Source organism: Ornithorhynchus anatinus, chromosome 18 (genome assembly GCF_004115215.2).
Source record: "Ornithorhynchus anatinus isolate Pmale09 chromosome 18, mOrnAna1.pri.v4, whole genome shotgun sequence".
Classification (NCBI taxonomy): Eukaryota; Metazoa; Chordata; class Mammalia; order Monotremata; family Ornithorhynchidae; genus Ornithorhynchus; species Ornithorhynchus anatinus.
The window spans coordinates 15,955,184-15,978,927 of record NC_041745.1 but is presented as its reverse complement, the minus strand read 5'-3'; the positions used below and the strand labels follow the sequence as shown (position 1 = coordinate 15,978,927).

Below are 23,744 nucleotides of genomic sequence, written 5' to 3'. Positions count from 1 at the left end.
CCCCTGCTCCTGCAGCTGCAGCTTGCCCTCCTCCTGATTCTGCGGTTGCAGGTCTCCCCTGCTCCTGCGGCGGCTGCGACCGCTGCAGCTGTGGGCGCCAAGGGCCCGGACCGGCGCCGCCCCGATGACCTCTTGGGGTGTGATCGCCGGGAAATCCCGGGGCACCCCCCCGGCCCCCACCCCCAGCAGCCGGAGCTCCCCCGACCCTCCTCCAGAGCCATCCGTCTCCACCGGCCCGGCTGTGCCAAACACGCCCCGGGCCGGGGCCGGGGGCTTATGATCCCCTCAGATGGGATATCCCCCTCCCTTGTCCCCCTACAAAAAAAATTCAATTAAAAAAAATAACAGGAAAAATGTCGTTCCTCAGGACTGCCAAGCCAGAGGGGCCGGCGCGGGGCCGGCTGGGGCCGGCTGGGGCCGGCTGGGGCCGCCTCTCCTCCCGGCAGCCGCGGCGGCTTCCGCATAACTGGGGAGCATTGGCCGAAGATCAAATCCCGCGGAGCTGGGGCCGGGGCCGGGGCCCGGACGGGCTTCCAGATGAACAGAGACAGAGAGACACGGAGAGAGACAGATGGGGGGCTGGATCAGGGCTGGATGGCCTTCCAGACTGACAGAGACAGAGAGAGATATGGGGGGTGGGACCGGGGTCTGGACGGCCTTCCAGATGAACGGACAGAGACAGAGAGACACAGAGAGAGACAGATGGGGGAGCGGGGCCGGGTCCTGGTTGGCCTTCCAGATGAACGGACAGAGAGAGAGCTAGAGACAGATGGGGGCAGGGCTGGGTCCCGGATGGCCTTCGAGACAAACAGAGATAGAGACAGAGAGATAATAATAATAATAATGATAACGATGATGATAATGGTATTTGTTAAGTGCTTACTACGCGCCCACCACTATTCTAAGTGTTGGGGTAAATACAAGGTTGTCCCATGTGGGGCTCCTAGTCTTTATCCCCATTTTACAGATGAGATAACTGGGGCACCGAGAAGTTAAATGACTTGCCCCAGGTCACCCAGCCGACAAGAGGCGGAGTCGGAATTTGAACCCACAGACTCTGACTCCCAAGCCCGGGGTCTTTCCACTAAGCCACACTGCTTCTCATAGAAAGTAGAGAGACGCATGCGGGGGTGGGCCTAGGGCCTGGTCGGCCTTCCAGTTGAACGGACAGAGACAGAGACAGACAGGGCGAGAAACTGGGGGCAGGACTGAGGCCCGGACAGTCTTCCAGAGGAACAGAGACAGAAAAACAGACACAGAGACAGAGAGAGGGGCGGGGAGGGGCTAGAGGACTGGTGAGCCAGGGAACAAAGAGACTTAGAGATACAGAGAGACGGGAGGCATGGAGGCAAAGATGGATGAAGGCCCAGGCAGATTTGCTCGTATGATTTAAAAATACCCGGCAACCAATCGTATTTATTGAGCGCTTAGTGGTGTCCAGAACACTGTGCTAATCACTTGGGAAAGTACGATATAACAGGAGTTGGTAGACAGCGTAGAGGGGAAGACAGACATTAATATCCATAAATAAACTACGGATATGTACCTAAGTGCTGTGAGGCTGAGGGGGCGGGGATAAAGGGCGCAAATCCAACTGCAAGGGCGACCCGGAAGGGAGTGGGAGAAGAGGAAATGAGGGCTTAGTCGGGGAAGGCCTCTTGGAGGAGATGCGCTTTTAATAAGGCTTTGAAGGTGAGGAGGGTGATCGTCCGTTGGACGTGAAGAAGGAGGGCGTTCCAGGCCAGAGGCAGGATGCGGGCGAGAGGTCGGTGGCGAGGCAGAGGAGATCGAGGAACCGCGAGAAGGTTGGCAGTAGAGGAGCGAGGTGTGCCGGTTGGGCTGTAGTAGGAAATCAGGGAGGTAAGCTAAGAGGGGGCAAGATGATTGAGTGCTTTAAAGCCACGGTAAGGAGTTTCCGCTTGATGTGGAGATGGATGGGCAACCTCCGGAGGTTCTTGAGGAGTGGGGAAACACGGACCGAACGGCTTCGTACAAAATGAACTGGGTAGTGGGGTGAAGTATGGACTGGTGTGGAGAGGGACAGGAGACGGGGAGGTCATCGAAGAGGCTGATGCGGTATTCGGGCGAGATGGGGGAAATGCTTAGATGAACAGGGTAGAGATTCGGTTGGAGAGGAAAGGGTAGATTTTAGCGATGTTGTGAAGGTTGAACCGACGTGATCTGGTGACAGATTGACCATGTGGGTTGAATAAGAGAGAAGAGCCGAAGATGACGCCGAGGTTATGGGTTTCTGAGACGGGGAGGGGTGTGAGTCTCATTCCCAGCCCTGCCCCATCTCTACTCAAACCTCCTCCGCAGCCCCAGCCCCAGTCCAGCCCCACCCGAGCCCGGCCCCACCCGAGCCCAGCCTTTTACTAATAATATTATTAATCGTTCATTCGGTCGTATCTTTTGGGTGCTTACTGTGTGCAGAGCACTGTACTGAGCACTTGGGCGATTACACTACGACAGTAGACAGATGCATTCCCCGCCCGCCACAGGTTTACAGTCTAGAGGGTGGTTATTAGGTAAGTGCTCATTATATAAGATACCCAGGTGGGATGCAGTGGAATTAAAGAACAGCAAATAGCTTCCTAAAAATCCCGCTTCTCTACTCATGAGCTGTGTGTGCCAGCCACATTCGTGATTCTTGAGCCTATCACGGGATGCCTACCGTGTGCAAAGCACTCTGCTGGGCACCTCCCACGCACAGAACACTGCACCGGGCCAACGCCGTGGGCAGAGTGCTGTGACTGGTTGGGAGGGCTGGAGGCGGGAGGAGTGGGAATAGCGGGAAGGTCCCGGGGGGAAAAGGGGTCTGAGCCTCCTGGCCTGGGCCCTACGGGCCCCTCTGGGATGACTGGAGGGTTTCCCTTTGGGGCAGCTTGGTCATACGACGTGTCACCCCAGATGGGGGGTGCACGTGTGTGTGTATTTAGGTTTATGGGGGCCCAAATGGGGCCTTTGTGGAGCCTGAACAGGGACTGGGTGGGAGCAGGTGCATAGCCTGGGAAGGAGCGGGGTTTGGGAAGGGGCAGATTCACGACCGGGGAAGGGGTGCAGCCCGGGTGGGGTCTGGGTGGCTCCCGGGTGGAGTAGGTGCACGGCACGGGTTGACCAGCGTGGGGGTCGAGTGGAGCCCAACGTCGTTCGGGTGGCGCCCGGGTGGGGCAGAAGCACGGTCTGGGCTTGGGTGGGTCCAGGCGAGGCGGGGACGGGGCTGAGCGTGCACGTCTCCTCCTTCCCCCCCACGCCCAGCCAGCCGCTGGTGGCCGTGCAGGACAAGCCGTCGGCCACCCAGCTTGACCATCACCGTTACCGCACGCGCCGGCGGCGGCTGGACCACATCGCGCAGGAGGCTCTGCAGCTGCGCCAGGAACTGGACTCCGAGCCGCAGGGGCTGCAGAGGCTGCTGGACCGCGCTGAAGACTGGCTGCTGCACCTCCGGGCTCTGGTCGAAGAGGTGCCTCCCTGTCTCCCCCTCCCTCCTTCATCTTCATCGTCGATGTAACATGTACTGAGCGCTTACCGGGGGCAGAGGGCTGTCCTAAGCGCTCGGGAGAGTACAGTACAACGGAGTCGGTAGCCGCGTCCTTCTTTCCCTCCCTACTTCCCTCTCTCTGTCTCCAATCCTGTCCGGGCGGGAATTTCCCCAAAGGATATTTCTGTTCCCAAAAAACTGGCCCTAGCTGGATTCACCTGGAGGTACAGACCGTGGCCGACAGACCGTGGCAGACAGGCTGATCGACAGACAGAAAGACAGGCGGGCAGACTGTGACGGACAGGCAGGCAGACTGACAGAGAGACAGGTAGCCCGGCGGACTGTGACAGACAGACAGTCAGGTAGGCGGACAAACAGAGAGCGACAACGGCAGACCGGCGGACAGATAGGCAGGGACAGAGGTCGGGGTCACGGACACCCCGAGGTTCATCTTGCGTTGCGTCCGCCCTGCGCTTTCTGGCGACGTTCTCCTCCCGAGCCAGTCGGAGTCCCGACTGGAGGGGAGAATCCCCGGGAAGGGAGAAGCGGGTTTCTGGGGAGCTCAACTCCCCTGATGCTCTACGCTGAGTTGGCTTGCTTTCCCTTCAGCTAGCCCTGGTCCGCGCCCAGGGTCCGCCCCATCCCTTTGCCCCGTCCCTGCACTCATTCTGCCGGTTGGTGTGTGCGTTTGGGTTTGAACACGCGTATGTCCGACGTCCGGGGATGCCTCCGCGGTCCGGGGCGAGAGCGCAACTTGCCAGGGAAGGCAGGCAACCTAGCATTCGATAGTATTTGTTGAATAGCATTCATTGAGCGCTTACTATGTGCAGAGCACTGCACTAAGCGCTTGGAATGAACAAGTCGGCCACAGAAGTTCTGCCCCGGTGCAGTGGATTCCTGTCTGCCTTGTGGTGTGATGGGGTGGGGAGGAGGTGGATCCCTGCGGTGGCCTTGTATTTATTGAGCACTTATTATGTGCAAAGCACTGTAGTAGGCGCTTGGGAGACTACGATAGAACAACAGACAGACACATTCCCTGCCCATAGCAGGGCCAGGGAGGGGCAAGGGGGGCGGGAAATGGTTTCCCAGCCAGTCCACCACCCACCGTGCCCGTTTCTCTTGCTGTCCCCGCCCAGCCTCAGGGCAGCCTGCCGGACGTCGTGATCTGGCTGCTCCAGGGAGACCAGCGCCTGGCCTACCACCGCGTGCCCGCCCACCGGCTCCTCTACTCCAGGGCCGGATCCCGCTACTGCGGCAGGGACTGTGGCAAACTGCAGACCCTCTACATGAAGGTGCGTGGGCTCCCGGAAGGAAGAAAGAGGTCCCGTGACGGAACCGTCCGCCGTCCCCTCAGGGATCGGGGCCCGGAGTTGGGGGGGAGCCGGGGCTGCGCTCGACGGGACGGGGTGGGCAGAGGGGAGCCGGTCGTGGCACTTCCAGCCCAAGCTCCCGAAGGCCCGGGATGCCAAAGGAGGACGAGGAATGTCCTCACTTTGATCAAGACAAGGAGACCGGCCGGGGGAGAGTGGGAGGCCATGACTGGTGGGCTGGTAAATGCCGTCAGATTACCTGCAGGGGTGGCTTAAAGAGTCACCTTCCTGTCCCCACCCACCCAGAGAGGAGCGGAGGTCAAAGGAAGGTGGTCATGGAGGGCCAAGAGAGAAGGAGGATGGTCAGGACGCTCTCTGATTAATAGAGAAGGAAAATGCAGGACCAGGCTGCTTCATTTATTTTATTTTATTTATTTATTAATTTATTTATTTATTAATTAATTTATTTATTTATTTATTTTTCCACTGGAAAGTATGTGGTCGAAGTGGTCAGGAACTGAATTGGAAACCCACTTCCCTATCGTGGGCGGGTCAAGTCCAGCCGGGGTCACGGGGGCCAGGGAGAGGATCGCCGAATCCGCGGCAAATCCCCAAACCTCAGCTCGGCCGACAACCTCAACCACCTCCTTCCCCGCCTCCCGGCCCCCAGCCTACCCACAGGACCAACTTTCACGGGGCAGATCCCACATGGGAAGGCCCGAGGGGGGAGGAGAAATGAGGGGGTCCCGGGTAGGCTCTGCGCTGGATGACCCCGCATACTGGATAATCCCCCCTCACCCCCACCGCTGGCTCATAGGTACCCCATGTTCTGAAAAACCCCTTAAACTGGGAGCCCCACCCGGGACCATCCTGATTATCCTGCCTCAGCCCTGAATCTACTTTGGCCTGGAACTCCCTTCCCATCCTTATATACCAGACCGCTGCTTTTCCCACCTTCAGAGCCTTATTAAGGTCCCATCTCCTTGAGCTCCCTAAAGTCACCCCTCCGCCTCTCCCCTTCCCCCCAACAACCCCCTCCCCTACTTTCCCATCCTTCCCCGCAGTATCCTCAGAGGAGATCTCCTCCCTCCTCGCAAGTGCCACCCCCTCCACCTGCGCCTCGGACCCCATTCCCTCTCACCTTCTTAAAACCATCGCCCCTGCCCTCCTCCCTTCCTTAACTTCTATTTTTAACCACTCAATCTCCAAGGGCTCCTTCCCCTCTGCCTTCAAACACGCCCACGTCTCCCCCATCCTAAAAAAACCCGCTCTTGACCCCACTTCCCCCTCCAGTTATCGTCCTATCTCCCTACTACCCTTCCTTTCCAAAATCTTAGAACGAGTCGTCTACAATCGATGCCTAGAATTCCTTAACTCCCATTCTCTCCTAGACCCCCTCCGATCTGGCTTCCGTCCCCTCCACTCTACCGAGACTGCTCTCTCTAAGGTCACCCGTGACCTCCTTCTTACCAAATCCAATGGCTCCTACTCCATTCTGATCCTCCTTGACCTCTCTGCTGCCTTTGACACTGTCGACCATCCCCTCCTCCTCCGTACCTTATCTCACCTTGGCTTCACGGACTCTGTCCTCTCCTGGTTCTCCTCTTACCTCTCTGGCCGATCATTCTCGGTCTCCTACGCTGGAGCCTCCTCCCCCTCCCATCCTTTAACCGTTGGAGTTCCTCAAGGGTCAGTTCTTGGCCCTCTTCCGTTCTCCATTTACACTCACTCCCTCGGTGAACTCATTCGCTCTCACGGCTTTGACTACCATCTCTACGCAGATGACACGCAGATCTACATCTCCGCCCCTGTCCTCTCCCCCTCCCTTCAGGCTCGCATCTCCTCCTGCCTCCGGGACGTCTCCACCTGGATGTCTGCCCGCCACCTAAAACTCAACATGAGCGAGACTGAGCTCCTCATCTTCCCTCCCAAGCCCGGTCCGCTCCCAGACTTCTCCATCACCGTGGATGGCACGACCATCCTTCCCGTCCCGCAGGCCCGCAATCTCGGTGTCATCCTTGACTCGTCCCTCTCGTTCACCCCACACATCCTATCCGTTACCGAGACCTGCCGGTTTCACCTCTACAATATCGCCAAGATCCGCCCTTTCCTCTCCACCCAAACGGCTACCTTACTATTACGGGCTCTCGTTATATCCCGGCTAGACTACTGTGTCAGCCTTCTCTCTGACCTCCCTTCCTCCTCTCTCGCCCCGCTCCGGTCTATTCTTCACTCCGCTGCCCGGCTCATCTTCCCGCAGAAACGATCTGGGCATGTCACTCCCCTTCTTAAACAACTCCAGTGGTTGCCTATCGGCCTCCGCTCCAAACAAAAACTCCTCACTCTAGGCTTCAAGGCTCTCCATCACCTTGCCCCTTCCTACCTCTCCTCCCTTCTCTCTTTCTACCGCCCACCCCGCACGCTCCGCTCCTCCGCCGCCCACCTCCTCGCCGTCCCTCGGTCTCGCCCATCCCGCCATCGACCCCCGGGTCACGTCCTCCCGCGGTCCCGGAACGCCCTCCCTCCTCACCTCCGCCAAACTGATTCTCTTTCCCTCTTCAAAACCTTACTTAAAAATCACCTCCTCCAAGAGGCCTTCCCAGACTGAGCTCCTCTTCCCCCTCTACTCCCTCTGCCATCCCCCCTTTACCTCTCCGCAGCTAAAGCCTCATTTTCCCCTTTTCCCTCTGCTCCTCCACCTCTCCCTTCCCATCCCCACAGCACTGTACCCGTCCGCTCGACTGTATATATTTTCGTTACCCTATTTATTTTGTTAATGAATTGTACATCGCCTTGATTCTATTTAGTTGCCATTGTTTTTACGAGATGTTCTTCCCCTCGACGCTGTTTAGTGCCATTGTTCTTGTCTGTCCGTCTCCCCCGATTAGACTGTAAGCCCGTCAAACGGCAGGGACTGTCTCTATCTGTTGCCGACTTGTTCATCCCAAGCGCTTAGTACAGTGCTCTGCACATAGTAAGCGCTCAATAAATACTATTGAATAAATAAATACTATTGAATCTCCTCCAAGGGGCTTTCCCCGATTAAGCCCCCTTTTCCCCGGCTCCCTCTCGATCGCATTTATTCAGCACTTAGAGTGTGCAGAGCGCTGTACTAAGCGCTCGGGAGAGTACAGTATCGCAGAGTTGGTAGACACGTTCCCTGCCCACGACGACTTTACAGTCTGTGTCATCTGTGTACTTGGATCTGTGACCTTTGGGCATTTCGTATCCACCCCACCCTCAGCCCCACAGCACTTATGGACATAACCATCAATAATAGATTATTATTTTAGGGGAATATTATGTAATATCATTATAGTAGGGGAAGCAGAACGGTGTAGTGGATACAGCACAGGCCTGGGAGTCAGAAGATCTTGGGTTCTAATCCCGGCTCCGCCCCTCGTCCGCTGGGTGACCTTAGGCAAGTCACTTCGCTCCTCTGTGCCTCAGTTGCCTCATCTGTAAAATGAGAAATAAGACCGCGACAGGGTCTGGATCCAACCTGTTCGTTTGTATCCACCCCAGTGCCTGGCATAGAGTAAGTGCTTAACAGATATCATTATTATTAGATCATACATTATTTATTTATATTAATGTCTGCCATCCCCTCTAGGTTGTGAACTCGTTGTGGGCAGGGAACATGTCTACCAGCTCTGTTGTACTGTACTCTCCCAGGCATTTAGTACAGCGCTCCGCACAGAGTGAGCGCTCAGTAAAGACCGCCGATTGGTCGATTGAAGCGGCGCGGCTCGGTGGCAAGAGCCCGGGCTTGGGAGTCAGAGGTCGTGGGTTCGTATCCCGACTCTGCCCCTTGTCAGCTGTGTGGCTGTGGGCAGGTCACTTCACTTCTCTGGGCCTCAGTTCCCTCATCTGTAAAATGGGGATGAAGACTGTGAGCCCCACGTGGGACAACCTGGTTCCCCTGTATCTCCCCCAGCGCTTAGAACAGTGCTCTGCACGTAGTAAGCGCTTAACAAATACCAGCATTATTATTATTATTCCTAAAGGAGTTGGCCTCAATCCAGCCATCCATCAGTGACATTTCCTGCGCACCTGCCGTGTGTAGCGCGCCGGAGAGGGTCCAGTACCAAAGTGTGGGTGGACACGAGATCTCTGCCCTTAAGGAGCTGAAAGTCTGCTGTACCGCAGTCTACAGAAAACTGTACTAAGCAACTGGGAGAGGAAAATAGAGTTAGTGAGCGTGACCCCCGCCCTCTAGCCGGAGAGACAAGTTCCGTGAAACAAGTTCCCAGCTCAGCAACTTGTCAGCTGTTTGACTTTGGGCAAGTCACTTAACTTCTCGGTCCCTCAGTTACGTCATCCGTAAAATGGGAATTGAGACTGGGAGCCCCACGTGGGACCACCTGATTGCCCTGTGTCTACCCCAGCGCTTAGAGCAGTGCTCGGCACATAGTAAGCGCCTAACAAATACCACCATTATTATTAAGTTCCCTGGAGGGGAAGCGATTGAATACGAAGAGCTGGAACGGGGGGCAATGGGGATGGGGGTAGAGGTGGGTCTCCGTGGGTCCGGGTGTCCCGTGAGGGTCTCCAGTGGGGTCGAGAGGGTGGGAGGATGGCAGGTCCAGGTGTCGGGGCCGGTGTGGACGGGGAGGGGGCCCAGGACAGCCTAGCATGGAGGGAGCAGGGCCCGAGAAGTGTGGGAAGTGAGATCGACAACTCGCTCCCGCTCTCCCCTAGACCCAACCTCCCTTCCTACGTCCGAGCCCCCCGCCCACTTCCTGCGCCGTCTCCATCCTGAGCTGCTGCCAAGAAGTGCTCTCTGGTACCCCTTCACTGCAGCCCGTTGCTATTTTGGGGCGCAGAGCGGGCAGGGGGATCCCTCCTCCTTCGCGGAGCTGATGTTTGGGGGCTTGGAGGGGACAGGGCCCGCCGGCTTTCCCCTTTGCGGAGGAAGGGCCGCAAGGACCCGTCTGAGAGGCTCTGCTGCAGCAAGAGGGATTTAGGTTAGGCCCAAGGGAGGACTTCCCATTGGTGAGCATTGGCCACCTTGTTCAACGGGATTTATTCATTCATTCATTCAATAGTATTTATTGAGCGCTTACTATGTGCAGAGCACTGTACTAAGCGCTTGGAATGGACAAATCGGTAACAGATAGACGGGCTTACGGTCTAATCGGGGGAGACGGACAGACAAGGACAGTGGCAATAAATAGAATGAAGGGGAAGAACATCTCATTAAAACAATAGCAAATAAATAGAATCAAGGTGTTGTACGTCTCATTAACGAACACAGAGTAGGTGCTCAGTACAGTGGTCTGCATATAGTAGGTACTCAGAACAGTGCTCTGCACACAGTAGGAGCCCGGTACACTGGTCCACACAGTCGGGAGGTGCTTAGTAAGCGCTCTACACTCAGAAGCAGCTTGGCCTAGTGGAAAGAGCCCTGGCCTGGGAGTCTGAGCTCTGCTACTTGCCTGCTGCGTGGCCTTGGGCAAGTCACTTGACCTCTTCGGGCCTCGGTTCCCTCGTCTATAAAATGGAGATTCGATACCCGTTCTCCCCCCTACTTAACCGCGGTATTTGTTAAGCTCTTACTAGGTGCCGGTCACCGTACTGAGCTCTGGGGTGGCTGCAGGATAATCGGGTCCCGTACAGAGCTCACATTCTAACTTCTCTGGGCCTCAGTTCCCTCATCTGTAAAAGGGGTACCGATTTGCTTGTGTCCGCCCCTGTGCTTAATAGAGTGCCTGGCACATAGGAAGCGCTTAACAAACGCCACAGTTATTATTATTAGCATTATTGCGCCGGGATTTCGCCGTGTCTTATCTCTGCTCCGTTCCCCAGTACCCAATGGAGGGGACCGCCAACTCCAAGGTACCGGCCCAGGTGCGGGTTCAGCTGTGGCTCGGACTTTCTGTGGACGAAAAGGAATTTAACAAGTTTGCAGAGGGGAAACTCTCTGTGTTCGCCGAGACCGTGAGTTCTGATCCTGCCCTGCCCGCTTCCGGCCCCCTCCAGCCTCCTCTCCTCCTTCCCTCCACCTCTCCTGCGGCTCCCTCCCCCCGTGTCCCAAACAGATGGACAGGAAAGAAGACGGAATCCCCTCCTAGGTAGAAAAACTCCGCAGCGAAGGAATGTATCTGTTATCTTGTTACATGATACTCTCCCAGGTGCTTAGTACGGTGCTTTGCACCAATAAGTGCTCAGTAAATACGATTGACTTGACTATGCGACGGACGGCAAGCAGAGAACCAGAAAGTTAAGTGGCTTGAAGAGAGACGTGGTGCTCTGAGAATTTAAAAGTTGCTTGCAAACAGTAGTCGGAGAACCATGGAGTAAGACGTCGAAATACAGTTTTCTGAGAGCAAGAAAGTATGGTGCTTAAATGCCGTAGTCTGAGGAACTGGCTTAGTGGAAAGAACACGGGACTGGGGGAGTCAGAGGACCCGGGTTCTAATTCCGGCTCTGCCATTTGTCTCCCGTGTGTCCTTGGACAAGTCACTTAACTTCTCTGGGCCTCAGTTTCTTAATCCGTAAACTGGGGATCTAAAACCTGCTCTCTCTACTTAGGCTGTGAGCCCCATGTGGGGCAGGGACCGTGTCCTGATTAACTCATATCTACCCCAGTATTTAGGACAATGCCTGACGCATAGTAAGGGCTTAATGAATACCATTTTTTCTTCCAGAGGGAAGTGTAGTCCCAGAAGCGTGGAGAAGCTGAGATACGGTTTTCTGAGATCAAGAAAACAAGCGGCTTAAATACAATACTTGGATAGCCATAAAGATCAGTCAACCAATCGGTCGTATTTATTGAGCGCTTACTGTTTGCAGAGCGCTTGGGAGAGTGCAATATAATGTAGTTGGAAGACAAGTCCCCAGCTCACAAGGAGCTCGGGGTCTAAAGATGCTGAAATACATTTTTCTGAGAGCAAGAAAGAAGGTGTTTATATATATATAAACCCCTATATCTAGATATAGATATATAGGGGTTTTTATATATGTGTGTATAGATATAGTATTATATATAGGGGTAAATATATAAATAATATTATATATAGGATATATATAAATAATATTATATATAGGGATATATATGTGTGTGTGTATTTATATATATATACACTTTTGAGAACGATGGGGCAGTAGCTAGGGCCCGGACCCTACTGGCAATTAGCAATTACAGATAATTTCTTTCCCCCACTTCAAAGTCTTATTGAAGACACATCTCTTCCAAGAGGCCTTCCCAGATTAAGCCCCACTTTTCCTCATCCCCCCCTCCCTTCTGCATCACCCTGATTTGCTCCCTTTGCTCATCTCCCCCTCTCAGCCCCACAGCCCTTATGTCCATATCTGTCATTTTATTTATTTGTATTGATGTCTGTCTCCCCCCTCTAGACTGTAAGATTGTTGTGGGCAGGGAATGTGACTGTTTATAGTTGTATTGTACTCTTCCAAGACCCCTAGTACAGGGTTCTGCACCCAGAAAGTGCTTAATAAATACGATTGAATGAATGAATGAGCAGGCTGAGGCTCCACTGTCCAGAGCAGCATCCCGTCTGCTTTGTCTCCGAGGAAAGACCCTCCAGCCCAGCCATCCCCTCCCTCGGTCTCTCTGTCCATCCCTCCTGCAGTACGAGAACCAGACCAAGCTGGCCCTGGTGGGTAACTGGGGCACGACGGGCCTCACCTACCCGAAGTTCACGGACGTCACGGGCAGGATCAAACTTCCCAAGGACAGCTTCCGGCCCTCCGCCGGCTGGGCCTGGTCCGGGGACTGGTTCATCTGCCCCGAGAAGACGTGAGTAGCCCGAGCTGGGCGTCTTCGTCCGGCCGCCCACCCCTCTCCCTCCCCTCCTTCCCGACCCCTCTGTCCCCTCCCCCTTCTCCTGTCCTCCTCTTTTCCCTCTTCCTCCTCCTCTTCCCTCAGCTTCCTCCTGTTGCCATCCACTCTCTTCACTTGACCACCCAGAGGCAGCCGCGGTCTAGCGGAAAGAGCACGGGCCTGGGCGTCAGAGGAGCCGGGATCTAATCCTGGCTCTGCCACCTGCCTGCCGTATGACCTTGGGCAAGTCACTTCACTTCTCTGGGTCTCAGTTCCCTCATCTGAGAGTTTCTGAGAGCAAGAAAGTAAGGTGCTTAAATACCTTAGATTGAGGAATTGGCTTAGTGGAATGAACTCAAAACGGGGGTTACAATATCCGTTCTTCCCTCCCGCTAAGACTGTGATCCCCAGGTGGGACAGGGATTGTGTCCATCCTGATTTTCCTGTCTCTGTCTTCCCCAGCACATGGTAAGTGCTTAAAAAATACCACTACTATTATTATTATTATCATTGTGATTATTCCTGCCCGTGACCTCTTTCTTTCCTTCCTTTCTCCTCTTCCTCCTTCCTCCTGGATTGAGGGTGAGGTCTGGGTGTGGGATCGGGGTTCAGGGGGAGGGGTGGATGGGGGTAAGGTTTGTGGTTAAGTGGGGAGCCTGGGTTTGGAACAGAATTAGGGTTAGGGTAGGGTCAGGGGTCACTTTGGGACGAGTGAGATTGGGGGGCAGGGTTGAGTGGTAGAGTTGAGGAGAGGGGTCAGGGGTTCTCTCTTCTCTGTGGACAAATCTATAACTGAACTTAGATCATTGATTTACCACCGATCTCCCTCCGGGCCCGTGGCGTTCACTGTGTGTTATCGGCCTTCGGTGGGCTCCGAAGAGCAGCCCGTCTTCCCTCTGCCCCTCCCCAAGTGGCCGGGAGCAGCGATATCTAGTGAAATTCCGGTCGTCTGGGTGGGCTGGGGAAGGGAAGATGTGAGGTCTGAGGTGCAAACAGCGGGGAAGTGCCTCTGTATTCCTCACTCCCTTCCCTGCTTTAGGAACATCTGTCCAAAACTCAGTTAAAAAATGAGCTCCCAGCACAGCCGTGGGCCTCTTGAGGTCAACTGGTCCATCCCCCTGCCTCAGGAGTGTGACAGGGGAGAGGGTAGAGGATGTGGAGAAGCAGCGTGGCTTAGTGGATCGAGCTCGGGCTTGGGAGTCAGAAGGACCTGGGTTCTAATCCCGAATCCGCCACGTGTCGGCTGGGTGACCCTGGGCAAGTCACTTTACTTCTCTGTACCTCATCTGTAATGATAATAATAATAATGTTGGTATTTGTTAAGCGCTTACTATGTGCAGAGCACCGTTCTGGGATAGACGCAGGGGAATCAGGTCGTCCCACGTGGGGCTCACAGTCTTAATCCCCATTTTACAGATGGGGTAACTGAGGCACAGAGAAGTTAAGTGACTTGCCCACAGTCACACGGCTGACAAGTGGCAGAGCCGGGAAAAAATGTAAAAAAATGTAAAATGTAAAAAATGGGGGTTAGGACCGTGGGCCCAATGTGGAACAGGGACTGTGTCCAGCCTGCTTGACTTGTATCCAGCCCAGTGCTTGACACATAGTGAGTGCTTCATAAATACCATAATTACTATCATTATTAGGTGGGGTCGGGGGTGATGGAGCGGTGGTTCCTGGCCCAGTCTCGGGGGAGCAGGGTGAAGCTGCAGGTGTGTATATGTGATCTTTTGATTCTCTCTCCTTCCTCGTCCTCTTCCTCGTCCTCCTCCTCCTCTTCCTTCTCCTCCTCCTTCTGCCGCTGCCATCCCAGCCTCCTACACGACGCAGATGCCGGCCACCTGAACTTCGTGGAGGAAGTGTTCGAGAACCAGACCCGCCTGCCCGGAGGCCAGTGGATACACATGAGCGAGGCCTACACGGACGTGGTGAGGGAGGTCGCCCGGTCCCTGCCTGCCTGCAGGATTGCGGGGGGCGGGGGTCCACTCTGCTCCCTCCAATCATGAGAAACGCCACTCTGGGATTGGTGAAACGCTTACTATATGCCAAGCACTGCGCTGAGCACTAGGGTATACAAAGTGAGCAGAGTGTCTGTCGCACATGGGGTTCAGAGTCCCTTTCACGTTCTCTCGTTCTACCCTTTCCCCCCCTCCCTCTTTATGTCTCTTCTCTTCCATCTCTGTGCTTTTCTCTCTCTCTCTCTCTGTGTTTTGGTTTTGTTTTGCTGTTCTCGATCCCGTTTGCTTCTTGTTGTCTCCGTCTCCTTCGCTGCCTCTCGGTCTCTCTCTCCCCACTTCTCTCCGTGTCTGTCTCCCTCTGTCTCCGTAGAACGGGGAGAGAGTGCTCCCCAAAGATGACATCGAGTGCCCCCCGGGCTGGCAATGGGAAGATGAAGAGTGGAGCACCGATCTGAACCGCGCCGTGGACGAGCAAGGTACCGTGGGGGCGAGGCAGGGGGCCTTCCTCCCCTTCTCCGGGACAATAAGGGGGTCGCTGGGGGAAGGTGGGCGGGGGGCCGGTGGGGACGGGCCCCCCGACGAGACCTTGCGCGCCCCCGCAGGCTGGGAGTACGGCGTGACTGTGCCCCCGGATCGCAGGCCCAAGCACTGGGTCCCGGCCGAGAAGATGTACCACGTCAACAGGCGTCGGCGCTGGGTGCGGCTGCGCAGGAGGAGCCCTGACCAGATGGAGGCCGTCAGGAAGGTGCCCGCCCCCTTCCCTGCCCTCCCCCCGCCCGGCCAGGCCCTGGGAAGGGGGCAATGGGGCAGACGCGCCTACCGATCCTTCCCGCCGCCCATCCTGACAGCCGGGCCCGGCAACGGCGGGGGGGAGCTGAGGGGCACAGCCACGGCGTAGAGGATAGAGCAGTGGCCTGGGAGTCAGAAGGACCTGAGCTCTAATCTTGGCCCCGCCACATGTCCGCTGTATGACCTTGGACAAGTCACTTTGCTTCTCTGTTACCACATCTGTAGAATGAGAATAAGAAGGTGAGTCCCGTGTGGGACGGGGATCGTGTCCAACTTGATTAACCTGTAATAACAGTAATAATAATGATGATGGCATCTGTGAAGCACTTACCATGTGCCAAGCACTGTTCTAAGTGCTAGGGTAGATACAAGGTAATCAGGTGGTCTCACGTGGGGCTCACAGTCTTAATCTCCATTTTACAGATGAGGTAACTGAGGCACAAGGAAGTTAAGTGACTTGCCCAAAGTGACACCGCTGACAAGTGGCAGAGATGAGATTAGAACTCTGCACCTAGCCCAGCACTTAGAACAGTGCTTGGCATATAATAAGCCCTCAACGAGTACCATTATAATTATTATTATCAGGGGCAGGTGTGGTGCTGACACGTGGGGCGAGTCAGGGCGAATCCGGGGGGCTTTCTGGAGGAGGGTGCCTTGGGCTGCTAGCCAGCCCGGGAGGACGGACTGTAGGAGGGTTGCTCTTCTGTCCATCGGGCCGAGCTCTGGGGCAGGAGATGGAGGTCTGGGGGGGAGCCAGAGGGAAAGAGAGAGCTGGGGGACGCCGGGCCAGTAGTGCAGGTCGGCAGGGTGGGTGGCCCCCGGTCCCCGACAGAGAACTTCGATGATGCGGAGGTGGAATTTCTCAATCATCCCCCGCTGGAGTCTCACACACTCAACTGCCTGATTTCTTTTGGGCCCAGGGCCTTGGGCTAACACACATTTTCAGGGCCTCCCTGTCGGGGGGGGGGCGACTCCACCACTCCCCATCGTGGTCCCCGACCCTCGCCCCTAAGGGAAACCCCGGTATGGTTAGGGAGAATGTCTACTGACCGACCCGGAGTGGGTCTCATTCAGATCGGGGGGCTGTCAGGGACTGAGATCGATTCTTTCTGAACCCCCTCTCCGTTTGCCGGTCCTTGCCCTGACCCCCAAACAAGAGGATCCAAGACGGGGCCCGTCGTGCCCCCCTCTCTCCCTCTCTTTCTCTGTCTCGGTCCGTCCATCCGGGCTCCGATCGATTTAGGCCCGTCCGTCTTTCTGTCCGGCAGCCGCTGCAGGAGGAGCTGGAGGGCGAGGGGTGGGAGTACGCCTCCCTTTTCGGCTGGAAGTTCCACCTCAAGCCCCGCAAGACGGACGCCTTCCGCCGTCGCCGCTGGCGCCGCCGCATGGAGCCCCTGGAGCGCACCGGGGCCGCTGCCGTCTTCGCCCTGGAAGGGGCCCTGGTACGGGACACGGGCGCGGTTTCGGGGCTGCGAGGTTGGGGGGTGCAGCGCGTGGGGTCACGGGGCCTGGGGGTACGTTATTTGGCGGCTGTGGCGGTCAGGGCTGCGGGGTGTGGAGGCACGGTGTTGCCGGGGGGCACGTGGTGCCTGGGGCAGATTGTCTGAGGGGGGTCTAGTCGGTGTCTCAGTTGTATTTATTGAACCCTTACTGTGTGCAGAGCACTAAAATGAGTGCTTGGGTGAGTACGACCCACCAATAAACGGAAATGTTTCCTGCCCGCAACGAGCTTACAGTCTAGAGGGGGAGATAGACATTAATATAAGGCTGTGGTGCCTGAGGATATATTGTCTGGGGGAGCACGGGTTCTTGGGGGGATGCAGAGTCTAGGGGCTGGGGTGCCTGGGGACACATTGTCTTGGGGAGCCTGGTTTCTCGGGGGGAACAGCGTCTGAGGGGCCACGGTGTCGTGGGGGGCCATGGTGGCCGACGTCTGGTGGGGCACAGTGTCTGGGGGCTATGGTGCCCGGGGACAGATTGTCCGGGGAGCACGGTGTTTGGGGGCTGTGGTGTGGGCCACGTTGCCTAACGGGGCACGATGTCGGAGGGGCCATGGTGTCCGGGGACATGTCGTCCGGGAGCCACGGTTTCTGGAGATTGTAGTGCCAGGGACACATTGTCTTGGGACACGGTGCCTGGAGGCCGGGATGTCCGGGGTTTTCCGGCTCCCCACCTGCCGTGGACTTCTGCGCTCGGGCCTAGCAGCCGAGCGTGGTCGGGGGTTTGGGTCGGGCCTGGGCGTCACGGATGCCCCAGGGTCGGGGGGCTGGTCCCCGTAGGATGTGACCCCATGACTGGGACAATCAGGAATTGTGACTGTGTCAGGGATGGGAGGTTTGTGGCCCCGGGGCCCCCAAGGCCCACAGAGCCCCCCCCCCCGAGAGATTGCCTCCTCGTCGGTCCCGCAGCAGGGGTGCTTGGGGCCGGTCTGGATTCCAGAGGGGTGGCTGATCGGCGGGAACCCTTTACGACCCGTCCCCTCCCTCCCAACGCTCGCCCCGAGTCTCCGTGGCCGAACGGGGTTCGGGGATGGGACTGGGGGGCCGTTGTGGGGGACGGGGGAAGGGGTTCGTGGGTGACTTAGCTGGGGGCCTTTGCAGGGAGGTGAGGACGGGGTCATTGCAGGGAGATGGGGACGTGGCGGGGGATGGGGACAGGGGCTGAGTAGGTAAAGGGGATCCGAGGAAACAGGACCCACGAGCTTCTGTACAGGGCTGGAAAGATCCCAACCATGCCCGCTCCTCTTCAGCCCTGATCCCGTCCGCTCTGCAAAGCCCCACCGGGCTCTCCCCTTCCCACTCAAAGCACCCGCCGATCCACTACGACGACAGCACGTCAACACCCGGAGGGATCGCCAGCCTCTGGCCGGGTGGCTTGCCTAAACTCACCCTCCTAGAGATAAACGGGCACCCCGCATCCCCGATCAGAGAGGACGAGCGGCTGGCCTGAGGCCACACAGCAGGCGCACCGCAGAAAGGAGAATCCAAACTCCCCATCCTCAGGGTTCCGGAGGCCGGGCCCCTCTCCCACCCGCGGGCCGAGGGCCAACGCTCGCAGCCCCCCCCCACCTCCCAACCCCGGCCCCGTTTCCCTCCCCGGCCCCCGAAGCGTGTTCGGAGCTGCGCCTCTCCCCGCGAGCGAGCGAGACCTTGAGAATCAGACATGTTGAAACCATATCATCTGCCGTCTAGACCCCGTGCATTATTCCATTTTGCTATTACTTTTTTCCAGCTAATATCCTGGCTTTCCAAAGACCCCGGGTTTCCCAATCCTACTTGGCGTTCCCACAGAGCCAGGGGACCGCTCTCCGGAGCACAGAGCCTCTATTCTAGTCAGCTCTGGGCTCTGGCTCGTTCCAGCGCCCAGCTCGCCGCCTCTTGATATTTGAACTCGGTGGTGAATTGAAACAAGTGACTGCGTGGAATTAGATCATGCCATTCTTTTCCTCCCCGCCCTCCGCAGCCCAGAATAGATTCCCAAAGCGATTTTTCCGCTCTGGAGAGGATGGGCGGGGGGAGCCCGCGTGCTGCGTGGGGACCAAAGAGGGACATCCCCCACCCTGTCTGCCCCTCGGCTGCCTCTTTTGACGTCGCCCCCCCAACCCCGGGCCCTGGGGGTGCGGCAGCTCAGCCCGGCTGTGACCCTGCCACTCTCCCTGAGGGCAACCGTGCAGAAAAGCCAGGCCTTCACCCGCCCTGCCCCCTCCAAGTCCCCCAACAGGCCACTTTTTATTATTATTATTATTATTATTATTATTACTATATTTAAGCACTTACTTTGTTTGGAGCACTGTTCTAAGCTCTGGGGTAGATACAAGTTAATCTGGTTGGATACAGTCGTTCGTCCTCGCGGGGCTCGCGGTGTAAGTAGGAGGGAGAACGGGTATCGGATCCCCATTTTACAGTTGAGGAAATTGAGGCACAGAGAGGTGAAGCGACTTGCCCAAGGACACCCAGCAAGCAGTTGGCGGAGCCTGGAGGAGAACCCAGGTCCTGTGGATCCCAGGCCCGTGCTCTGTCCCCGAGGACGTGTTGATTCTCAGTGTTCCCCCGGTGCCCTGCGTGCTGGGGCAGGAGGGCGTTTAGTTTCATCGTCCTTTCCTACCGAAGGTCTCATCGGTCCTCACGCCTGGGAGGCCGGGAGGTGGGTGGTCCTGCCCATTATCTAGATGGGAAGACTGAGGTCCAGAAAGGTGATGGGATTTACCCATCTCCCCACTCCCACCCCTGGGCTCTTTGCCTAGTTTTCCACTGGTTGGATGAGATCCAGCTTGGATAAACATTCATTCAGTCATTTGATAAGATTGATTGAGCACTTACAGTGTACAGAGCACTGTACTAAGCACCTGGGAGAGTACAATACAACAGTGAATTGACACATCGCTCCCTGCAAAGAATTTACAGTCTGAGGTGGAGGGGAGACAGGGATTGATATAAATAAATAAACTACAGATACGGATATAACGTCGGTATTTGTTAAGCGCTTACTATGTGCCAGGCACTGTTCAAAGCGCTGGGGTAGATACGAGGTAATGAGGTTGCCCCACGTAGGGCTCCCAGTCTTCATCCCCATTTTACAGATGAGGTAACGGAGGCACAGAGAAGCGAAGTGACTCGCCCAAGGTCACACAGCTGACAAGCGGCGGAGCCGGGATTAGAACCCACGATCTCTGACTCCCAAGCCCGGGCTCTTTCCACTGAGCCCCGCTGCTTCTCAATAGGTGCCGTGGGGTGGGGATCGGGGAGGAACAAAGGAAGCGAGTCAGGGCTACGCAGAAGGGAGTGGGAGAAGAAGAAAGGAAGGGTTTACCCAGGGCTTAAACAGCGTGAGGCCCAACATGGCTCAGCAGAGGCCGGACCTGGGAGTCAGAGGACCAAGGTTCTAATCTCGGCTTCACCTCTCACCTGCTGTGTGACCTTGGACAGGTCCCTTGACTTCTCTGTGCCTCGGTTTCCTCATCCGTAAAATGGAGATTCGATACCTGTTCTCCCTCCCCCTCAGATTGTGAGCCCCATGTGGGATAGGGACTGTGTCCAATCTTGCATCTACCCCATCTGTGCTTCGCAAATACCAGAATTATCATGATTATTATTATTAATGTTGGGAAGGGGCCCTCTGGCTTGTCCGTCCAGGGGGTGATAATCGGGCAATCAGTGGTATTTAAAGCACTTAATCACCTTGACCCATCCCACCTCACCTCACTACTCTCCTACTACAGCCCAGCCCTCACATTCTTCTCCTTCTAATTCTTCTAATACTTCATTCTTCTAATACTAACCTTCCCGCTGTGCCTTGATCTCGTCTATCTCACCGCTGACCTCTCGCCCACATCCTGCCTCTGGCCTGGAACGGCCTCCCTCCTCATGTCAGACAGATAACTGACACTTCAAAGTCTTAGTGAAGGCACGTCTCCTCCGAGAAGCCTTCCTCCTTTCCTTTTCTCCGTTTTCCTTCTGCATCGCCCTGCCTTGCTCCCTTCATTCATCCTCCCTCCTATACCCACAGCGCATATGTATATATCTGTAGATAGTATTTATTCATTTAGTTATGAATAACTAAATGTCTGTCTCCCCTTCTAGACCGAGAGCTAGCTGCGGGCAAGAAATGTCATACTGTACTCTTCCGATCGTTCCGCAGAGTGCTTTGCACGCAGTAAGCGCTCAAGAAATACAACTGAATGAACGAATGAATGGATGGATCGAGTGCTTAATGGGTGCGCGGTGCTGTACTAAGCACTTGGGAGAGTATGATATCGCAGGTAGAAACAATCTCCGCACTCAAGGACTGTACAATCTAGCAGCGGGAGACAGGCGTTAAAATAAATTACAGGTAGGGGAAGCAACTGAGTGCCAGGGTAATGACTTCCACCCTAATTTCACGCCTATAACCTCCCCCAACATTTGTTGTGATAATAATAACAGTAATAATCGCGGTACTCGGCGCTCCTCTAAGTGCCGGGGTAGATACAAGTTAATCAGTTTGGACACAGTCCCTGTCCCACATGGGGCTCACGCTCTTAATCCCCATTTACAGACGAGGTAACTGAGGTCCAGAGAAGTGAAGTGACTTGCCCAAAGTCACACAGCAGACAGGTGGCGGAGCCAGGATTAGAACTCAGGTCCTTCGGATTTCCAGGCCAATGGTCTATCCGCTAAGCCACACAGAGGGTTCCCCAGCACACCTTTCAGCCCGTTCTTGGAAACGAAAAGCCAGGACGGACCAAAGGGAGGGTGACCGGCAGAGACGCGAGCCTGCCGTGTCTCCGGGGGACGCGGCGGCGGGGGTCTACGGGCCCGCGGGGGGTGGCCTGCCTTTGGGACCGGGGCTCCTCGGCCGGGGTTGGGGGGTGGCTGGGAGATGCCCGGGAGGCAGCTGAGCGCTTCACTTTCCTGCTCCGAGAGCCAGTCCCTCGCTGGGACGAGCTCTGAAGTTTCACAAAGGCTCCGGCGGCCGCCACCGCGTTCCGATTCCGGAAACGTTACGGGATTGGGCCGGGCTTCTCCCCTTCGGGGGAGATCCCCTTAGGTCGCCAGAACATTCCTCTCCTCCGACTGCCGCTGGGCTTTCCTCCTGTCCACGTTCCGCTCGATTAGCTGCGAGGCCCGGGGTCTCTCCTGGATGTTTCCGGATGGCCAGCTAGTACAGGGATCTCTCTGTCTGGAAAAGCTCCGGCACTGCAGATGTCCCGTGGGGGAACCCTGACTCCCAGCAGCGAGGCTTAGTGGCCTCGGAGTCAGAAGGCTCTCTGATCCCGGCTCTGCCACCTGCCTGCTGGGTGACCTTGGGCAAGTCACTTAACTTCTCCAGGCCTCAGTTACCTCATCTGTAAAATGGGGATTAAGTATGTGAGACAGGGACTGACTTGCTTGTGTCTACCCCAGAGCTCAGGACAGTCCGGGGCACATAGTAAGCGCTCAGCAAGTACCATAATTACTATTACTAGTAGAAAACTCGCTCCTTGCCCCCGAGGGGCCGTTAAGAGGGGCAGGAGAGCCTAAAGTTTTCTGCCCATACCAGGTCAAGTGGTTTTAGAGGTCCGGGGGCCCGGAACACCCACTAAAACTGCCCTTTCCTCATTTGCCTCTGCAGCATAATAATAACGTTGGTGTTTGTTCAGCACTTACTATGCGCGGAGCACTGTTCTAAGCGCTGGGGGGGGATACAGGGTCATCAGATTGTCCCACGTGAGGCTCGCGGTTAATCCCCGTTTTACAGATGAGGTAACTGAGGCCCAGAGAAGTGACTTGCCCACAGTCGCACAGCTGACAAGTGGCAGAGCCGGGATTCGAGCCCGTGACCTCTGACTCCCGAGCCCAGGCTCTTTCCACTGAGTCACGCTGCTTCTCTGTGAGCGTGCACGTGAGGGGTTCAGTACACTCCGTGCACCAGCTCCAGTCCTGGACCCGGAAGTCACAAGAGTGCCTGTGTCTTGATATCCTCTTTTCCCACCCCCACCCCCTGGTTCCCAACGGTCAAAGCCGTCGACCATCCGCAGAGCCTTCTGCCCCCGTGCCCCTGCCGTGCCATCTGCCTGCCTCTCTCTGTGCCCCCACGATCTGGCCCTCGGCAGAACCCCGACCCGGGACTGGGGCTGTTTTGGGGGGAGTTGGGTGGGTACGCTCCCTGATACGCCCGGGAGAACCCGAGGCCACGGTCCGTGATGGGGAAGATAATAGATAATAAAGTTGGTATTTGTTAAGCGCTTACTACGAGAGGAGCACTGTTCTAAGCGCTGGGGGAGATACAGGGTCATCAGGTTGTCCCACGTGGGGCTCACAGTTTTAATCCCACGAGGTGACTGAGGCACAGAGAAGTTAAGTGACTTGCCCACAATGTGGGGATGTCTCCCACCCCGGGTACTCCGTCCACCCCCCGCTTTCCCCCGCCCCCTCCGGGGATCGGTGTCCATTTCAAGCCCGGCCCTGAGCTCGCCGTGGTCGTGGCCCGGTGCACCGGCTCCTGGGAGCCCCCTCGGCTCTCCGGGGTCGTCGGGAATCAAAACCAGGCCCGGCGGGGAAGGCCGAGGCCAACCCGGGGCGGATGAGACTGGTCGGAAAGGCTGGCTCTCTCCTCTTCCTCCCCTCTCGGAGGGGAAGATGAAACTGAACGTATCCAGAAAGAATTTCTTCCCGCGTCCTGAAAAAAACCTGACCCTTCAAACAACCCTTTGAGGTTTCTTCAAGCAGATCACATCTCTCTGGTTAGGAAGGGAATGCAGTCAACGCTGAGCAATCTGCCTGGGGATTATCCAATTTGTGGATTATCCACCCCCACTTCTCTTTTATTCTTGTTTCCCTCCAACCTCCAACGAGCTGCAAACGCCCCTTCCCCCAAACCTCCTTCCGCCCGCGTCCGCAGACTGGGGCGGGAGTTTTCTCTAGAAGGCGTTGCCTTTTGCAGTTCATTCAGTCGTATTTATT

At 56.4% G+C, this 23,744-nt stretch overlaps 1 protein-coding gene across 18 annotated transcripts in view; it reads left to right on the top strand.

The window, feature by feature from the left end:
- DYSF (dysferlin) overlaps window positions 1-23,744 on the top strand; it is a 168,494-nt gene that overhangs the window by 86,677 nt on the left and 58,073 nt on the right. For all 18 annotated transcript variants that reach the window (XM_029083182.2, XM_029083189.2, XM_029083178.2 and 15 more), the window contains 8 exons: window positions 3,259-3,463; window positions 4,618-4,773; window positions 10,600-10,731; window positions 12,387-12,553; window positions 14,391-14,505; window positions 14,906-15,011; window positions 15,138-15,280; window positions 16,593-16,766. In XM_029083182.2, the coding sequence (XP_028939015.1) occupies window positions 3,259-3,463; window positions 4,618-4,773; window positions 10,600-10,731; window positions 12,387-12,553; window positions 14,391-14,505; window positions 14,906-15,011; window positions 15,138-15,280; window positions 16,593-16,766 (1,198 nt within the window). The remainder of the gene's footprint in view (window positions 1-3,258; window positions 3,464-4,617; window positions 4,774-10,599; window positions 10,732-12,386; window positions 12,554-14,390; window positions 14,506-14,905; window positions 15,012-15,137; window positions 15,281-16,592; window positions 16,767-23,744) is intronic.